Below are 18,869 nucleotides of genomic sequence, written 5' to 3'. Positions count from 1 at the left end.
AGGAGTAGCAATTGGTCCAGAAAGAGCTGTTTTGGTGGTTTGGTGTAAATCTTTTCAGTAGTTTTCAAGATACTAAACGAAAACCAATTAGCATACCCAGAGGCACACACCCTCAGCTAATCCAACCAATCTCATGCAGAGATCTGATTGGCTGCCAACGCTTCAAGGAGGAAGTGGTGGTAGCCCTTTTAGGACAAGGACTCAGCTGAGTCCCAAACAAACAGATGAAAAAAAGAGAAGGGAGCAGGGTATGAATACCCTGGTCCCGTCGGGCTGGTGCTGGGGTCCCCAGCAGGGCCAAAAAGCATTTTTTATCGATGTTGCTGTGTTTTCGGTGTGGATCACCGAATCTGCAGCAAACTACGGCAGCCTCCCACTCTTGTTTTCTATATGCTCTGGTGGGCCAGATCTGGGCTGGAGATATTACTCATATAATCACTCTCACAGGTCACCCTCATATTGTGTCCCACATCTGTGGACCTTTCAGATGGAGAGATTCACCGGGTCCTTCTTCCTCATCACAATCCTTATGGCGAACAGCAACATAGAGCACAATGGAGGTGTCACGGGAGCCCTAACTGCAGGTAGTGAGCACTCGGGAAGGAGTTATGGCACCAAGCCACACACACACTGACCGGTGCCTGGTGAGTGCTGGTAGGCCACAAAAGGTACAAGAAGACGGATGGCAGGTGGGGGAGATTCAACAAGGCCAGCTTGAGGGTTAGGGAGTTGTCATGGGGTGCTTAGGCACATCTCGGGGTCCAAGGGTATCAGGAGCACAAGCGGTGGCAGAGTGGGCACTCATGGGTGCAACCACCTGGAGCTGCTGCTGCTCTGCTCTGTGACCCACTAGAGTCCTTGTGAACAATCCATCGGCAGTGTCTGTGCTTGTGTTACCTCCTGTAGAAAAGTGAACCTGGGGTGAGGGCTGCGGGTGTACCTATACATCCGGTGTTGTGGGGCCCACACGCTGCCCTTGCTGTTTTTTTTAAATCCAAGAAGCAGCAAAAAGTTGTGCTTGAGGGCCGCAAACTGGGATGGAAATCCTGAGGCCCTGAAGGGGGATCCCCACATGGTCTGTTTTGTTGTGGAATGTGCTGAGCAAGGTGACCTTTCTTGAGGTTGGAGGGGTGAGGCTGCTTCGGAAGGTTTAAACGGACAGAGACGGGTGAACATTGATAAAAATTGCTCAGTGTGGTTCTCGATGGGGTTGAGTAGTTAGTGTTGGGGGCTATTTCTCTCTACCTATAGCTTCACCAAGTGAGCAGCTGTGCTTGCTCCATGGCATTGTGCTTCTTAAATATGGTAGCCCCGTCTTGAGATGGTGGGGGCCTTCTTCCACGGTGGGAGGTCAGCGCATGTTCACCATTCAGGTGATTTGAAGTCATTAGTCACCTCTTCCTTAGTTTAAGTGGGGGAGGGGGTTGATATCATACATGTGTTGATGATCTGTCCTGTCCATGCTTCTGCCCCAGGGCAGGTACTAGCCAAAGGGCAGAAGGAGTTATGGGCAGCAGCGATCATATGAGAGGGGCAGAACCTTGCTAACGGGATTTATTTCTTAATCATCTCATATGGGGCACTCTGCTTCTTGAGCTGGTTCCTGTGGCCTCTTTCTAAAGGCAAAGGCAGAAAGAAGCAGCTCATGGCTCCTACCTTTTCCCAGCCGGACACTTCCAAGAATAAACTGGTATATATTCTTTCAGGGCTGACTCCAATGTGAGTTGACAGTCGTTTTTATTTAAACTGGCTGCCCAAACTGAGCACTTTCAGAATGGAAATAGTGTGATTTACTTTCAAGTTGGTGAAACCCATAAATATGTGTTTGTGTAGCTGAATGTTGCCTGCCTGGCCACAGAAGGGGTGTGTGTGGACGGGGGTTCCGGTCAGCACAGTCTCTCCTCCCCTTACTCTCAAACTTACATCTCTCTCTCTATCCATATCTATGTGAACCATTATCAATAATGTGGTAGCCCATAACGTCACTCTGGACCTGGGCGCAGTACTGGAATGAAAACAATGGTCCGTGACCAGAATTTGAACCAATTACACTTTACCTTGCAAAGATTATTACAAGTTAATTAATGAATAACATACAGAGGATAATGATGCGTGTACAAAATACCTATTTCTGCATCAATTCAATGAACCACACATGAAAACAAGCGCCACACTATATAATAAATTTCAGGTTATTTATTATAGAGTCAATCAATAGTTATTGTAATGACAATAGGTTGCGCGCAAAAGGAGAGGTGAAAGCAAGATCAGTCACAGCAAGCCTGTCCATAAAAGATTTACATGTAATCTGCAAATTCAATGGTATGGTTAGGTAAGTAGGTACAGGTCTTGATCAAAGGAAGAGCATCGACGTTTCGACTCAACTGTGCAGTGCGGAATTGGAACCTTTGCTGCGAGTCTTCATCAGGACAGTGTGTATGCAACCTATGATGGAAATAGTGTGTTAGGACGGGGCTTGTATGTGTGTGGTACAATAAAACCAGGAAAAAAGCGATTTACTGACCTACACCTGCAGCCAAGCCTGGCTAAACAGGTCAACTTTTCAGCTTGCCGGAAGGCCCAAAGTCGCCCCAGTACGTTTGCTCCGGTGTGTTGAAGGCACATCACCAGGTGTGTCTATCATCAAGGATCAGCGAGTGCCCCTTATCTGAAACATACATAATATATAGTGATTTAAAATCAAATGAAGGCAATAATACCTGGTAATGTAATCTATGAGATGGGAGGGATTACATGAAAAAGAATTAATATCCTTCTCCATCCTTTCAGATTGCAAGCAACAGTTGTTAAGTCAATATTTGCATTTGTTATTTTTCTGTCAGTCAACTATTTTGGTGAGTTTTTTGTTGATGCTTGTAATCTTAAATTTATACAAGAAAATGATAATGTTTATGCAGGATCTACGGCCTCAAAGAAAGTAGTAGTACCAAGGATTTATAGAGTCTCTTTGGGTAGCAGAGATTACCTCAAAGCTCTGGAATCCCATGCCTGAGATGCAGAGAGGACAATCCTATCAGTGGACATTTCAGAAAAAGTTGGAAACCTGTCTTTTTACTCTCTCATTTTAATTTCAGACAAGGACTGGTGTAGAGGATCCAGAGTAGATGTACAGCGCCAAGAAGCCTTGAGCATACGTTGTGCTTTATAAATTAAAATCAAATGAAGGCAATAATACCTGGTAATGTAATCTATGAGATGGGAGGGATTACATGAAAAAGAATTAATATCCTTCTCCATCCTTTCAGATTGCAAGCAACAGTTGTTAAGTCAATATTTGCGTTTATTATTTTTATGTCAGTCAACTATTTTGGTGAGTTTTTTGTTGATGCTTGTAATCTTAATTTTATACAAAAAAATGATAATGTTTATGCGGGAGATCTTCTTAAATAATATGACCAATTTTACAAAGTCTTCATACGTGGAGCTGACATTTGCTGGACCTCCAGAATTGTCAAGACCGCCATTTTCATTTGAAGCTGAGAAGACAGCATTCTTGGTTGAGGGACAAAAACAAACACTTAAATAGAAGTTCCTGGCATCACTATGGGCATGGAGTCCTTCAAGTACAGATGGAGCAAAGATCATCATAAGGAGAACCCTACTATAAGTGCCATGAAGTCTCTAGCATAGAAGCTTCAAGCACTGACTTGGGGTTGGGGAGAGCAAACATTTTTGGCCATTCTGCAGTGTTGTTCTTTGACAAACTCAGTGACAGAGAAACATACTTTTGTGTAATGTCACTACAAATTTGGGCCTTCAACCCTACAAGGCAGCAGGTTTTAAAGTGTACTTTCAATCATGTAGTGGGAGAACTGCATTTCTGTGCCAGTTCTATTGGTGGAGCTCAAATTTACCAGTTGCCCCAAAGCGAATACATGGCGCTGTGATGTTTTCAGAAGGGGGGGCAGTGTGTGTATTTGATGGTAGCATGAGTGGGCCATGACACATGTGAGTACCCTGTCCTAAAATTAGCTGCTGCAAGAAAGAAGGCACTAACAGAAGCTACAAGTCAAGAAGCACAGCATGGGCAAAGGTTGCACCTCATTAATTTCAGTTAATACCTAATACAGCAATCAACATCTGAAAGGTGGCCTCCACTTGCACTACAAGCAGCCTACCACCAGGTGGCAACATGTATGGTCGTTTGAGCTAAAAACAGTTGTTTGTTAAAATCTTCAAATTATGTAGAAGAGGATGGTTTATGTGTCATCCATAGGATATTCAGGGTGTAATACCCGAATATCGCTGTGTGAAGATTGTGTGAGATAACTATTGTGTATTAAATATTGTATCCAAAAATATTGGTTCCTTGAAGTTAACAGAAAATCTAAACACAGTGGGACCATATTTTTGTAAACAATATTTAAGGAAACAATATTTGTGTCAAATGATATTCATGGGTAATATATTCTGATATAAATCCATAAAAAAAATCGTGCCTGAGTTCCCTAGCCACCAGCACTCCAGGCACTCTGAAATCACTTTTGGGGTCATGACCTGACAGGAGCTCTGTTAAAGGACTGTCCTCTTGTCTGCAACATCTAGTGTGTCTACTTATGTTTTTTGCATTCTAATACTAAACTTTTTTGGAACACTGAAAAATATAAAAGAAATAAAGTTCAATATTCTATCAATAATATAACTAAAATACCTGCCTTAGTATTATTTGTTGAGTTTTTATCATGAAATCCTTTAAAATAAACAAGAGCAGTCAGTCACTGAGACTGGGAAAGCAGCCTGAAATTATTTGACGGCGATTTAACGAAAACAGGTTTGCACATTGATATCAGTGGCTGACCTATTGCATTTAAAAGGCCAGTTGCACATGATCTTTGTTAAACATCACCCATCAGTCATTTACCTCGAACTGTGCTGGTTCACCTCATGTTAATGTCAAGGCTGCATTCACCTCTGTTTATTGTGGTTGTATAAAAACATGTCAACCTGAGCTGCATTTATTCCCATCAAGGGTTAGCCCTCAGGGTAGCTCGTTCTGCAGCTGAGAGTGGACACAGCCCTTCTTCAGACTTTGAAGAACATGAAGCAGTTTGCCTCATTTCTATGTCTTACACTGCTCTCCCTGAGCAGTGCCCTGAGCTCTGTGCCCCCCATCCCCCCAATGCCTCTGATACCCGAAGACTGCAACGCTACAGTATTTCAAGCAGGTCTGGCCCTGGACGAGATTAATAAGGACCGAGATGAATCCTACGTTTTCGCTCTTTACCGTGTAGCTGACGCACACCGCCAACCTGTGGTAAGAAATTATGTCCTTTTTTTTATCGCCTTCAGGAAGATGAAAGGCTGAGAAAACACAGAGCGGTGGATCTCTGCAGAAGACATGCTCATCCACTAAAAAAGACCAATTAATAATGTTTTGTTTAACATTGTAATTGTAATTGCATTTATATAGCGTTTACTACCCCTGAAGAGGCGTCAAAGTACTTTTTCGGCAAGTAGAATGCTACTCCGGAACCCAAAAAGGATGAGTGGTGAATTAGTGTAGGGAGATATGAAATTAATTTGAGCAGTGGACATGTGAGTTTGTTCTCTAGATTGAAAAAGGATACTGGAGGGACAGAAGAGGGATGGGTTTGCATTTATATAGTGCTTCCTATGCCTGATGAAATGTGGAAGCGTTTTTCGACGGGTAGCACGCTACTCCCGAACCCAAACAGGATTAGTGGGGAATCAGTGTAGGGAAATATGAAATTAATTTCAGGGTGGACATGTTAGTCTGTTAGTTGGATTGAAAAGAACAGTTGAGGGATAGAAGAAAAGAAGGGTCTAGAAAGTGTTGTTTGGGAGCTCATACCAGTAGGAGGAGGCTTGGGATGAGTAAAGGGGAGATGGAGAGGGGAGAGTCAGAGGGAAGGGTTTAGAAAGGCTTCTTTGGGAGATATGAAGAGTAAAAGAGGTATGAGATGATGCAAGGAGGAGTAGAGGAGGGAATAGGCTAGAAAGGGTGATATTGGGGCACATAGTAGTAGAATGGTGTTTGGAATAAGTCAGAGAGTGGAGGTAGAGGATATATTGAGGGAGGTATAGGGTGAGATATAGGGTAATGCATTGGAGATACTGAATTAGAAGTAAAGTAATAAATATAAAGATACATAGGTGCATAGAAAGTATATAAGTAGTATTTACTTACAAGTATATATATGATTGGAATAATTACTTACCGGCAGGATTCCTCTAGACCTCAGCGCCTAGAAACCATGTGATATACATGAGCTATAGAATTATTTTTAATATGACATAACCTATATGTATAAGGAAGGTAATATATGTAGAATTGAGTTGCATTTAATACACTCAGACTTTCAGCTGTTGCTATACTTTCAGTTAATTTATTTGTTTTAATATTTTTGTAATTGAATAGTGAAGTAATTGTAGATAAATAGTATGATACAAGATTTACTTATTTATGCAGTCACCTATGTACACGATAAACATAAAATAATATAACATACGCAATATTTACATTTGTTAAGCAGAACGAATTAATATCTATATATTTATAAACATAATTGTTAAGCACGTTTATACAAAGCAATACACATATGTAGGTACACGTTTACAGTCCAAATAAATTATTATATACAGAGAGATATGCTATATATTCATGGAGTATGGTGGTTATGTGGGGAAGAACTCTCAAGTAGTCTTCTGAAGATAAGGTAGGTATACTTGGATCTTATGTTTTGGGGTAAAGAGTTCCATAGTTTGGCTGCTTGAACAGAGAAGGATGTGCCACCTCTATTTTTTTTCTTGTATGGTGGGATTTTGAAGTGAGGTGCCAATATAGAGCAGAGGTTCCTTTGTTGAATTTATTTGCTAATTGTATTCCTGATGAAAGTGGCCCTGTTCCATGTATCTGTTTGTGTGTGATACAAAGCAGCTTAAATGTGGATTTTCTCGCAACCTGTAACCAATGTAGCGCTTTCACGGAAAGGGAGATGTGGGCTTGTTGCTATATATCTAAAAGTAGTGTGGCAGCAGAGTTCTGAATCAGTTGTAGTCATTTCATAGTTTTGAAAGATGATCCGTGGTAGAGGCTATTGGCGTAATTGAGTTTAGACTGAACAAGAGAGATAGTAGCTTGGACCTTGTGCGGCAATCCCAGGTGGGGGAGGATGCATCGCAGAGTTTTTATAGTAAAGAAGCATGATCTTGCTAATTTGTCTACTTGGACATTCATTGATAACTTGGCGTCCTTGGTAATTCAAAGGTTTTTTACTTCCTTAGATACTTTTGGCAGTGTTCTCTGGCCGTCATGCTAGGCGGTGAGTGGGTTATACATTTTCCAATCGCCACATATGAGTATTTCCGTTTTGGAAGCATTCAATTTAAGATGGTTCCATCTAATCTGCTGATCCATGGCTCCAAGGCAACTTACAAATTGTGAGTTTCCAGTGACTTTGGGTCTTTCCAGTTTAAGGAGTATTGTATGTGATGTAAAACTGATTGATCAGTGCTGATAGTGACTTCATGTAGATGTTGAAAAGCATGGGTGAGATGATAGAGCCTTGATGGACCCCTGCTTTTGTGAAGTAAGGTTTGGATGAGAATGGGGGGTATGGATGACATTAGTTCTGTTTTGAAGATAGAATGTGATCCAGTTCAGAGCAGTCCACTCTATGCCGGCTTCGTAGAGTCTTTGTATTAGAGTATCATAGTCAACCGTGTCAAAGGCAGCTGAGAGGTCCAAGAGAGGTATTGCAGAAACCCTGTTCCGGTCATCTATGTTCTTAAGGTCATCCCAGATGGCAATGAGGGTGGATTCTGTGCCTCTTCCTGGATGGAATTCCGTTTGAAAATCTGAAAGTATGAATTGTAACATCTGGGCAAATGCTGCCCTTTCTATCAGTTTGCCCAGGGAAGGTCTATTTGTAATCGGTCTGTAGTTGTCAGGGTGTAGCCGGTCCAGGTTTGTTGTCTTTAATAATGGACATACGTATGATTGTTTTAAGATTTTCTGGAAGCATTCCTGTAGTTAAGGAATTGTTGATGATTCTTCTTACTGGTGTAAAAGCAAAAGGAACAAACGATGGAAGGAATGCTTTTTACTGGTGTGGCAGCAGAGGTAGTTAGAAGAATTTTCTTGAAGGTTTGTGGTGGACATTTATTTATTTTATTTAGCCTAATTAAACTTTTTAGAAAGGTTTTTAATTAATAATTTATAACTTGTTGCCACGTTTTTTTTAAACACACATTTATTTTGATGAGTTAATGTGCTAAAATGATTTATTTGACTAGTTCCAGATCAATATTAAACATTTTAATTGTTTACATTTAAAATTATACATCAATTTTTAAATATTTTTTAAAGCATAATAAAAGTATGTAGTTTTCCATATACTTTATCATGGGAAAATCTTCTCTGTGGTGGTGGACTTATCCAGCAACTACGTGTAATGTAAAATATGGTTGTAAAATTAGTTACAATTTACGGTTGCACATAGTCATAGGAATCTCTAGCCTCTCATTGGAGGGGATGTAGACATGTAGATCTACACTCTGCTTCTCCAACAAGTAGCTTGTGAGCAACTGGTAGCTCTCCGTCTACCAGCAAGTAGCTCTCCTGTGTGCAGTACAGCCTCATAAAGGAGAAGAAGATTTCACTGCGCCACTTCTAGGATGCCACTGTGTCAAAACCTTACGCCTGCTTGCAGCAGGCGTAAAGAGTGATGCAGTGCAATAAGAATAGGCCTCCCCAATGCACTGCTGGACTTGCGTCAGGCTTATGACACAACTTCAGCAATGCGTGGGTTTTGCGCCAACAGATACGTCATAATTTTGGAGCATCTGTCAATCTTTGCGGCATGGTGCGCTGAAGTCGAGCGGGTAGTAACGGTGGTACTCCGCTAATGTAACTAAGTGACGTGCACGCTCCATTTCTGGCAGCGGTCTGATGTTGGTGTGTATGGCGATATAGGTGAAGATCGTTTGACTTCATCTACATTAGAACATTGGAGTTCTAAGTCTTACGACTTCCGGCTAGAGGTCTTTGATTAATATGTGCAACGTATGGTCCTGAAGATGGTCCTATGGATTGTTTAAACCAACGGGGGACCGAAACGTCGACGCTTGACAACGTTTTGCTTATGGATGTATCATCATTTGAATTTTCAATGATTGTAATATGAAAAGCACTTTCCCGAACATGGCATTTGCTTTTTCCATGTGATCAACAAAAGTTGTCATATACTACTGAGAATTGAGTCTGCCAATATAGTAGTATTTTTGTTGCCATATCTTATATCTTTTCGAGAAAGAAAATTATTTATAGAATAATAAAGAACAGTTTAATTCTGTTTTTCCTTGCTTCTGTTAAACAATTGATCACTGCGGTGGCAAACTAATAATTTAGATAATAGTGGTTAAATAATTCCTACTGGGACATTTTGTATTTTGTTGTAAATCATACCCAGTCCCCTTAGGAATTTTGAGTGGCTCTGGTTTGTTTAGTATTGTAAATGCGGCGCATCCCTGGTGGAGCAACGGTTTCTCTCCCAGGCGCAAGGAAACTTAAGCAGCGCTGCTTTAACGCAGCGATGCGTCCGTTTCTTGTCCATAAGCTCCACAGTTTCTTGTCACAGGCACTCCTGTTTTCATAAGTTAGTTTTTGAAGTTCTATCTTTGCAATGCATTTTGTTGGGGAGCTGGAATATAACCGGTTCCAATAAAAATTTCCTTCCATTCATCTTTCGGTAGTTTGGACTACTAAATGTCTCATCGTTTTCCAGCTTCACCAATCTCAATGTTAATTAATCGAGGTGTGTCACAAATGTATAGTTATTTATTCTATTTTGTACAAAAAATAGTTTGTAATATTTTCAAGAAAAATAAGAGGCAGTATAGAGCAGCCAACGAGGTAAACGTACGATTATCACAGAACTAAATTAATGAATAGAAACAAATAATAACTAGCTCTCCATAGGTAAAATGTCGATTGCATAGTGCTGATTACACAGTCTCATACCAACACAAAACAAATTAATTAGAATACAAAAATAATATTAATCATTATCTTTAGGCATTGATGCGATGGATAGATAGATATATAGATATATAGATACCGTATTTTCCGGCTTATAAGACGACCCGGCGTATAAGACGACCCCCTACTTTGCTTAATAAAATGTAGGTTTCGTGCTATACTCGCCGTATAAGACTACCCCCACTTCCAGTGCAGTCCAACGCAGTCCTGCATAGCCATTTTGAGAATGTATTTTATTTTATTTTGGCTCGTACTTTGTATGCTTTGTATGCTTTGTATGCTTTTGTAACCTGCACACTTATCACTTTTTCTCCAGGAATGTACCGATTGCTACCTCATGTATTTTGGTTGCTCGCTATTGTCACTTTTGATCCATGTAACTTAATGTTTGCTTTTGTAATTTGTCCATTGTTATTGTTGCTCACATCAGCACATTTTTATATAATGCAGAAGCAGTCTGACACCTTCGGGTGTAGTCAGCGCTATGTAAAAACGCATGAAAACTTTCCTTCAAATTTAGCATCCGGCGTATAAGATGACCCCCGACTTTCCAGAACATTTTAAGGGGTTAAAAAGTCGTCTTATACGCCGGAAAATACGGTAGATAGATAGATAGATAGATAGATAACTAACTTAACACATATGTACCTTGAAGATTTATAAATCTTCAAGGTACATAGATGGAGAATTAGGAATAGTAATATATACTTCCTCTATATGCACTTACCTTTCGATATTTTGCTATTCAATATTTGTCCACAGTATTCTTATATCTCAATATTCTTAGCCTCGATATTTAGTAGAACAATAGCTAGCTAGCTAGATAGATAGATAGATAGATAGATAGATAGATAGATAGATAGATAGATAGATAGATAGATAGATAGATAGATAGATAGATAGATAGACAGATAGATATATTCCAAACTAGTGTAGAAGATAATGTTTGGTGTTGGTGGAGCTGAGGTGACACATTTTGTATGAGCAAGGTTGAAACAGGCTTTGTAGACAAACTGAAGTAAATATAAACAAAAAGGTCTAAAGTGGTGCACATGGCCAAGCGGGTGAATGAAAGATTGAGTAAATAGGGTCTTGAGTGATCATGACCCTCTACACCCTTCTCTTTGGACATCATTGGTAGAAACAGCAGCTTCCAGGCCCTCTCCCAGGGCCCTTGTCAAATCTTGCATTGGGAGAGGTGAATGGTTCCTTTCAGATCCTTCCTTAAAAGAACTTGATCGGCCCAGCCGATCAACTGACCCTGCAAGCCAATGTGAGACAGGAGATCGATCCTCCTTTCCATCTCCTTTCAATGTTCTTCTTGGGTCCTCACTAGTCAAGGTGCACAGCCAGACCCTCACTCAGGGTCGTGGTGATCAATAGTGCAGCAGGTGTAGTGGCACCAGGGTCAAGGGAGTGAGGGAGTCTACACTCCAAATAATGACAGTTTTTAACTATCAAACCAAGGATTTTGGCCAATTTCCTTTCTCTCCCTATTGCTCATGGCACATTTGCTTAGCTATTGACCTCACTTCTAAAATCATCAAATGGAGTGTCCATGCAAATGATGGGCTTGGGCTCAGAGAGGTGCCAGGGAGTATGCCTCATTCTCCTCAGCACCATTTGGTGAAAGAGCCATGGATTACTTGCAGACCACCCAAAGCTTTTCTGCACAGTAACTTATTTTTGATGCATGCTATCTACCCTGCCGGCCTGCCTGAAGTCAGAACGCAATGGCAATACAGATGAAGCAGATAAGGTCGCCCGCTGATGGTCCAACAGTATTGATTGGGCAGACACTTACATTCTAAAGCATTCATTAACCTCCAATATTTCTTGGTGCAGTTCCTTACTCTGTTGGTTTTACAGTTGGGTACTTGCTGTATCCTGTCTTCTTCAATACTGTTCAATATAGCTGCCTTTTATTCTACTCTTGCATACTGTGGGGCTTATTTACAAGCCCCTTGCAACACTTTTGCGCTGCATGCAGGGGTGGCATAAACAATGCGCCAGGTTGAGCCCTATTTACAAAGTGATGGATCTAGGCAGATGCGTCACCTTGTAAACCCCTGCACCACATTATACCTGCGTCAGGTATAATGTATGCAGGGTGGGCGTTCCCACACCAGAAAGCCTCATAGAAGTGATGCAGTGAAATCTAAAAGATTTCATTGCGCCACTTCTAAAACACCACTGCGTCAAAACCTTACGCCTGCTTGGAGCAGGCGTGAGGAGTGATGCAGTGCAATAAGAATAGGCCTCCCCCATGCATTGCTGGAGCTGCGTCAGGTTTATGACACAAATCCAGCAATGCGTGTGTTTTGGGCCGACAGATAGGGCCGAGATTGATCTAGGGGATCTGCCCTGGACAGAGGAAGGAGCTACCAGAGCCAGAAAAGTGTAAGCCTGACATATAGCTTGTCGTATCCACTGACTTAAGGTAGACTTTGTCATCTTTGTGTCTCTATGAACATTTCCGAAGGAGACAGATAAAGACTGAGGAAAGTGAAAATCCTCAGTATGCTGTAAAAACACAATAAACGGCACTTAACATCAATGGGGGATGGAACCCCACTGTAACCAGCCTCCTCAAGAATAGGAAGAATCAACTCTTGCTGCAAATACAATTTTAAGCTGATTTTAGGAAGAAACCCTGGATAAGGAGGAAGAACAACCCTTTCTGGAAACATCCTAAGATAAGGAAAAGAGATGACTAACGCTCCAAGCTCACTTAACCGATAGAGGAGGTAATAGCCAGCAAAAAAATCAACTTGGCCGATAACCACATCATAGAGCAAGTTTCCAAAGCCTCAAATAGAGCCAGTTGTAAACCATGCAGAACACTAGTTAGATCCCAGACAGGAGGAGTGAAATGAAGAGGTGGCCTTTTAAGACCACAGTTCTTCAAGAGATGGGTAACCAAACAAACCAATTTATCCAGCTCCGCAGTATGACCCCTTAAATCTCTAATAGCAGACCACTGAGAGGCAGAGGTAGAACACAATACATTTTTGAGGCACCCATCCTGGAGAAAACCCAGCCACTAGATCATAATTACAAACAGAAATCCATTTCTGAATAGAACCCTAATTCTTACGATATGAAGAAATGGAAAAGGGCTTCCTAGAAGACTGGATGTCTGCAGCCACCCACGAGAGCAACCAAGCCTCTCCAGAACCATGCCCTCAAATGTAGGCTGCAGAGCTGACTGAATGACAGAAGAGGAAACTGCAGAAGTGACAGAATCAATAGGAGTTTGACAAACTGGTTCGTGGATAACTCCTGAAGCAATGGTAACCAGGGGCAATGATTCGAAAACGGGGCAATCAGAACCACTGATACCCTTTTCTCCTGAATCTTCTGAAGCACCCTCAGGAGGAGGGGAATCAGAGCAAATGCATAACGCCAGCCCCTTAGCCAAGGACAGGGCAAGACGCTCACCACCCAAGCCCCCTGGTTGATTTGTTCCGAACAAAAGAATGGAAGCATTGCATTGGAGTGTTTGGCAAACAGGTCTATCCAAAGTGACCCCCATGTTAGACCAATCTGGTCGAACAGACCCTTCATCAGATGGAAGGAAAATGAGGAGGAGATATTGTGGCTCAGACAATCCACATGGAAGTTGAGCTTCCCTTGGATGTAGACTGCTGTCAAAGACAAAAGATGGATTTGCGCCCAAGCACATATCTGATATGCCAGGAAATTCAAATGAAGGGTTCTGGTCCCCTGTGCCAAGTGAGATAGTGGCAAACCACCTGCTTGTCCGTGCATACCATCAGAAATAAAACTCTGAAGGAGGGACTGAAAGAATTGGACTGTCTGCCACACTGCAGCCAATTGTCTCCAATTAGAAGAATTGCCTCCCTTGACAATGCACCATGAGCCTCCACTTTACCAGCATCGCACCCCATCCTCACTGGCTGGCCTCTGTCATGAGCAACATAGAAGGGAGAAGCTGAAATGGAACACCACAAGTCAAGTTCGCAGAATTCAGCCACCATTCCACTCACTATGCAATGACTGGAATGAGGAGGACTGTATGAGGGGGTAATTGAAATCTCTCATACTTTTTCACTAGTTCACAGCTTAGCATCTTTACTTGATGGAGTAATATATGAAGATCAGAAGCAATGCTGAATGAGGGGGGGTAAGAAATTGAGCAAAGATAGATCGGCCAAGCTATCCTGGCTGATGAGGGCTAAAAGCCCGAAACCGGTCCTAGTATGTTTGTTTCCAGTCCAGGGAGGACCGGGCCTGGCAGTTCGGGCTGGACTGTTCCCATTGGGCGCAGGGTCAAGACTGATTTGAATATGACTGGGTCCAAACTGGAATGGCATGGTGAGCAAAAAAAACTATGGATTTAGGCTCAGATCTCTGTAATGTGGTGAATGTATGACATTGTTCTGCATTCTGTCCATCAATTGTTCTTTTTGCATTTGTCAGGCAGAGTGGGATGGATATGCCCAGACGTGGGTTCCTTGCTCTTTATGCAATTAGAGTCAAGCTATCCTGGCTGATGAGGGTTGAAAGCCCAAAACCGGTCTTAGGATGCTTGTTTCCAGTCCAGGGAGGACCTCGCCTGACAATTCGGGCTGGACTGTTCCCATTGGGCACAGGGTCAAGACTGATTTGCATCTGGCTGGGTCCAAACTGGAATGGCATGGTGAGCAAATAAACTATGAATTTAGCCCCAGATCTCTGCACTGGAGTGAATGTATGACATTGTTCTGCATTCTGTCCATCAATTGTTCTTTTTGCTTATGTATACCTAAGGCAGCAAGGTGACCCTGCCACACATGGTGTGTGCAGGTTCGATCTCAAGCAGGGAAGCAGCTTGTGCAGGTGCTGATGGCAGACCTGCAGGCCTCATTTAGTTGGGCCACTCAGGGGGGCACAAATAATGCTGCAGCCCTGATGGGCAATTTAATCTCCCTGCCCAGGGTACCACTGGTACCATATACTAGGAACTTACAGTGGAAGTTAAAGTACCTTGCAAATTTGGTGTACCAATTTACATTACCTCTGAGAGGAAGAGAACTGGCACTGGGGCCTGATTAGCAGGCCCCAGTGCACTTTCAGATCCATTACCATGAGATGTAGAGCAAAATGTGCGGGGTGACTATCGAAAAAGGGCACTTTGCTACACACGCCTTTCGTATTTTGCCACTTCTGATGTCTGGAAAATGTGTGTCACCTCTCCCTCCATCACTCGCAGTTTGGCAGGGAAAAGGACGGTGTAATAAAGTTGAGAGAGTCCAAGGAGTTTAGATAAGCAAGTATAGTTTATTCAGCCCCAGCCAACAGTCAGCTAACAACTGACAATCCTGGAATTACCAGTCATGGGAACCTTGGTGACATATGGTTCTAAACACTAGGTTCCAACATGGAACCAGAATATCTAGAAAGGCAAGTCATCACACTTCTCCCTCTTAAACATTAAACAGGTTTACACATCCAGCAATGAAGAAGGCAACAGAAGGATAAAGAAATAAAAGAAGAAACTACCTAGACATAATCTCGCAAGTGAACAGGAGGCCTGCATACTCTCACACTCTTGCGAGGATAATTAGCGTGCAGATCAGGAACAGCAACAACATCATCATATTTCCCTTTACCCCCAAAATGAGAAACACGACTATTGTTCCAGATACGACCATCCTCCGTCTTTACAGCATTTTTGAAAATTTTCACAATGGTTCTAGGAACAGAAAACTTCGACCAGTTTTGACAGCCAACAGGAGCCCTGATCTTCACTATCTCCCCCACCACAAACTTAGAATCCTTAGCTGAATTTCTTCTATCCACATATATTTTCCTTTTCTCTGTAGTTCCAATTCCCTTTCTCTCCATGACCCCACCTCATTATTTTTTACACCTTTGTCTGCAATCATCCAGGCAGGACATAAGCAAGTGTTATGTGCTCTACCCTTGAAAAGTTCAAACTGAGTTTTTCCTGTAGTTGAGTGAGGAGCGAATCGATATGCTGAAATTCTATTCTGTAACTCCTTTCTCCAGTCCAAATTGTTGACCCTTGCCAATTGAATGCTTTCCTTCAAAGTTTTGTTGAGTCTCTCCAAAGCACCATTTGCCTCAGGGTGATACAAAGAAATTCTCTTGTGAACAATGCCACACTTACTGAGGTACTCCTCAACTTTCCCTGAACAAAATTGTGGTCCGTTGTCAGAAAGAATGGAGTTGGGGAAACTCTCACGTTTAAAGACAGACTCCAAAAAAGAAATAACAGACTCGCTTGTAATCTCCCTTACCAAACTAACCTCAACCCATCTAGAATACAAATCCAATAGAACCAACATAAATGGAGTTTGGTGCTCACCATGTAAAGGCCCCACAATATCCACGGCAATTTCATCCCAAGGGGACCTAGGCAACCTTTTGCAAACCATAGGAGAAGACCTCGTCCTCAAGACTTTATCACTTGCCTGACAAGAAGAGCAATCTCTTACAGTGCGCTCCACCAACAAATCGATACCAGGCCACCAGAAGTCCATTCTAATGCGTTCTTTCGTCTTTGAAATACCCAAGTGTCCCTCATGAGACATGTCAACCAGAATACTTCTGAGATTAACTGGTGGAACTAACCTAGTCCCTCTCATGAGTAAGCCATCCACCACTGCCAACTCATCGGCAATCAAAGACCAAGGTTTCTTTAAAGAACGAGACCTACCACCTTCCAGTAATTTAATGACCTCCTTCAATTCCTCATCCTTGCCCAGCTCTTCTCTCCAATCATCTTCTTTCACCGCCCCCAAGGTAACGTCACACACCTTTAAATCACCCTCAAAATCGTCAGCCAAGACTTCCTCACCATTCCCTACCACATTCACCAACCTTGACAGACAATCTGCCGAGACATTAGTTTTACCTGGTATGTACTCAAACTTGAACACAAACTCCTGCAACGAAATTACCCATCGCCTAATTCTTGCAGAGATGGAGTCTAGCCCCTTTTTTTCGAAGACCTCCTTTAGTGGTTTGTGATCAGACCTGACGGTGAAGGAGGAACCCCACACAAACTTCCTGAATTTATTCACAGCCCAATATATACCTAGTGCCTCTTTCTCTATGACAGAGTAATTCAACTCCGCCCCCTTCAAACACCTCGAAGCACAAGCTATCAGGACCTCCTTGTCCTTCCTCACCTGTAACAACAAAGCACCCAGACCCTTGCTGCTAGCATCCGTTACAATAAACGTCGGATCCCCAGGAACAAACGCCTGCAAATTTGGTGCATTCCTCAGATCCATCTTCACCTGATCAAACTCCCTGCTACACTCTTCAGTCCAATTAAACACAGCATTCTTGCACATGATTTTCCTCAGATTAACAGTCTTATCTGCAAAATTTCTGACAAACTTATTGTAAAATTCCGCCATGCCCAAAAACGATGAAACTTCTTCTTTTGAGCACGGTTCCTTCAACTTCTCAATTGTTTCTACAAGATCCTTTTTTGGAGAAATGCCCTTCCTTGAGATGTGGTGGCCAAATAATCTAGCTCATTGACACCAAACTTGCACTTGCTTTGACGCAGAGTTAAACCAACTTCCAACATTTTCTTCAACACAAGGCAAACCCTCTCATCATGTTCCTGCTCGTTCTTACCAGAAATGAGAACATCATCCTGATAACACCTTACCCCCGGTATTCCTTTGAACAGATCTTCCATAATTCTCTGGAATACCGAGGCTGCTGAAACCAGCCCAAAAGGCATTCTTAAGAACTTGAATGCACCCATTGGAGTAATGAAACTAGTAAGCTCTTGACACTCTTCTTTCAGCGGAACTTGGTGATAGGCTGAAGCCATATCTAAGGTGGTAAAATAGCATGCCCCATCTAATGTAGAAACCAACTCCTCTATGTTTGGTAAAGGGTACTTGTCAACTATTACCTCTTTATTTAAGGCCCAAAGATCAACACACAGCCGAATCTCATTATTGGGCTTCCTCGCGACCACAATTGGTGCGAGCCACTCAGTTGCTTCCACTGGTTGTATAACCCCAGTCGACAACAACTTCTCAATCTCTTTACCCACAGCATCTTTTACACAAATTGGAATGCGCCTTACTTTAGCAGCAACAGGTACTGCACCCAACTTCAGCTTTATGTTGTGGTTGTACCCCTTTATGCATCCTAGTTTTTCACTGAACAACTCTTTAAAGTTCTTTATAAACTTGTTCTCCACATTGTCTATAGCCTGTACTTGAATAACTGGATGAGCATTTGGATTGAGACTCACGCCCAACCTTGCTTGATGGGACCAACTCAACAAGTTGTCTCCCCTGTTTACCACATACACTTTTGCTTCTGTATACCTTCCCTTATATTCAATGCAGTCAAAAAAGAAACCCATTATTTTTATGGGATGTTCTTGATAACCTGTTGGTCTTATATCCGGTTTACACAAAGACTTATTCTTTCCGAACGTATTCTCAAACACTTCGTTTGAAATAAAGGTGACATGTGAGCAAGAATGAAATTTCATCAACACACGTGCTTCTCCTATCAACACATAAGCAGAAGGATGTTCAACCACATCATTATTAATCTGAAAGCTAACTAACTTGGTCTCAGTCTTTGTTTCTCTCCCTACTCTTGTTCTGCAATTTCTACCAATGTGTCCCTTTCTTCCACACACATTGCAATTGAATTTAAGGGCAGGACACTTTCTCGCATTTGCCATATGCCCATACCTTCCACATCTGTAACAAGTTCCTTGAAAAGGAGTTGTGAATTTCTTACTTGTCTGTGTTTTAGAAATACCACCATCAACCTCCCCTTTCAATTTTTCCTCTTCACACACTTCTTTTTTTCTCCTCTCATCCACTCTCTT

General features: G+C 42.1%; 1 protein-coding gene across 2 annotated transcripts in view; it reads left to right on the top strand.

Annotated features, from left to right (window-relative positions):
• Positions 1-4,833: 4,833 nt before the first annotated feature.
• Positions 4,834-18,869, top strand: part of LOC147683834 (fetuin-B-like) — a 184,597-nt gene continuing 170,561 nt past the window's right edge. Inside the window, exon 1 of one of the 2 annotated variants that reach the window (XM_086944232.1) lies at positions 4,834-5,275. In XM_086944232.1, coding sequence (XP_086800358.1) covers positions 5,060-5,275 — 216 coding nt within the window. In that variant the 5' untranslated portion in view covers positions 4,834-5,059. The remainder of the gene's footprint in view (positions 5,276-18,869) is intronic. The other variant, XM_086944233.1, reaches the window with a different exon arrangement.

The sequence above is a fragment of the Lissotriton vulgaris genome, chromosome 11 (genome assembly GCF_964263255.1).
Source record: "Lissotriton vulgaris chromosome 11, aLisVul1.2, whole genome shotgun sequence".
Taxonomy (NCBI): Eukaryota; Metazoa; Chordata; class Amphibia; order Caudata; family Salamandridae; genus Lissotriton; species Lissotriton vulgaris.
This window is presented reverse-complemented; position numbering and strand designations above follow the sequence as displayed.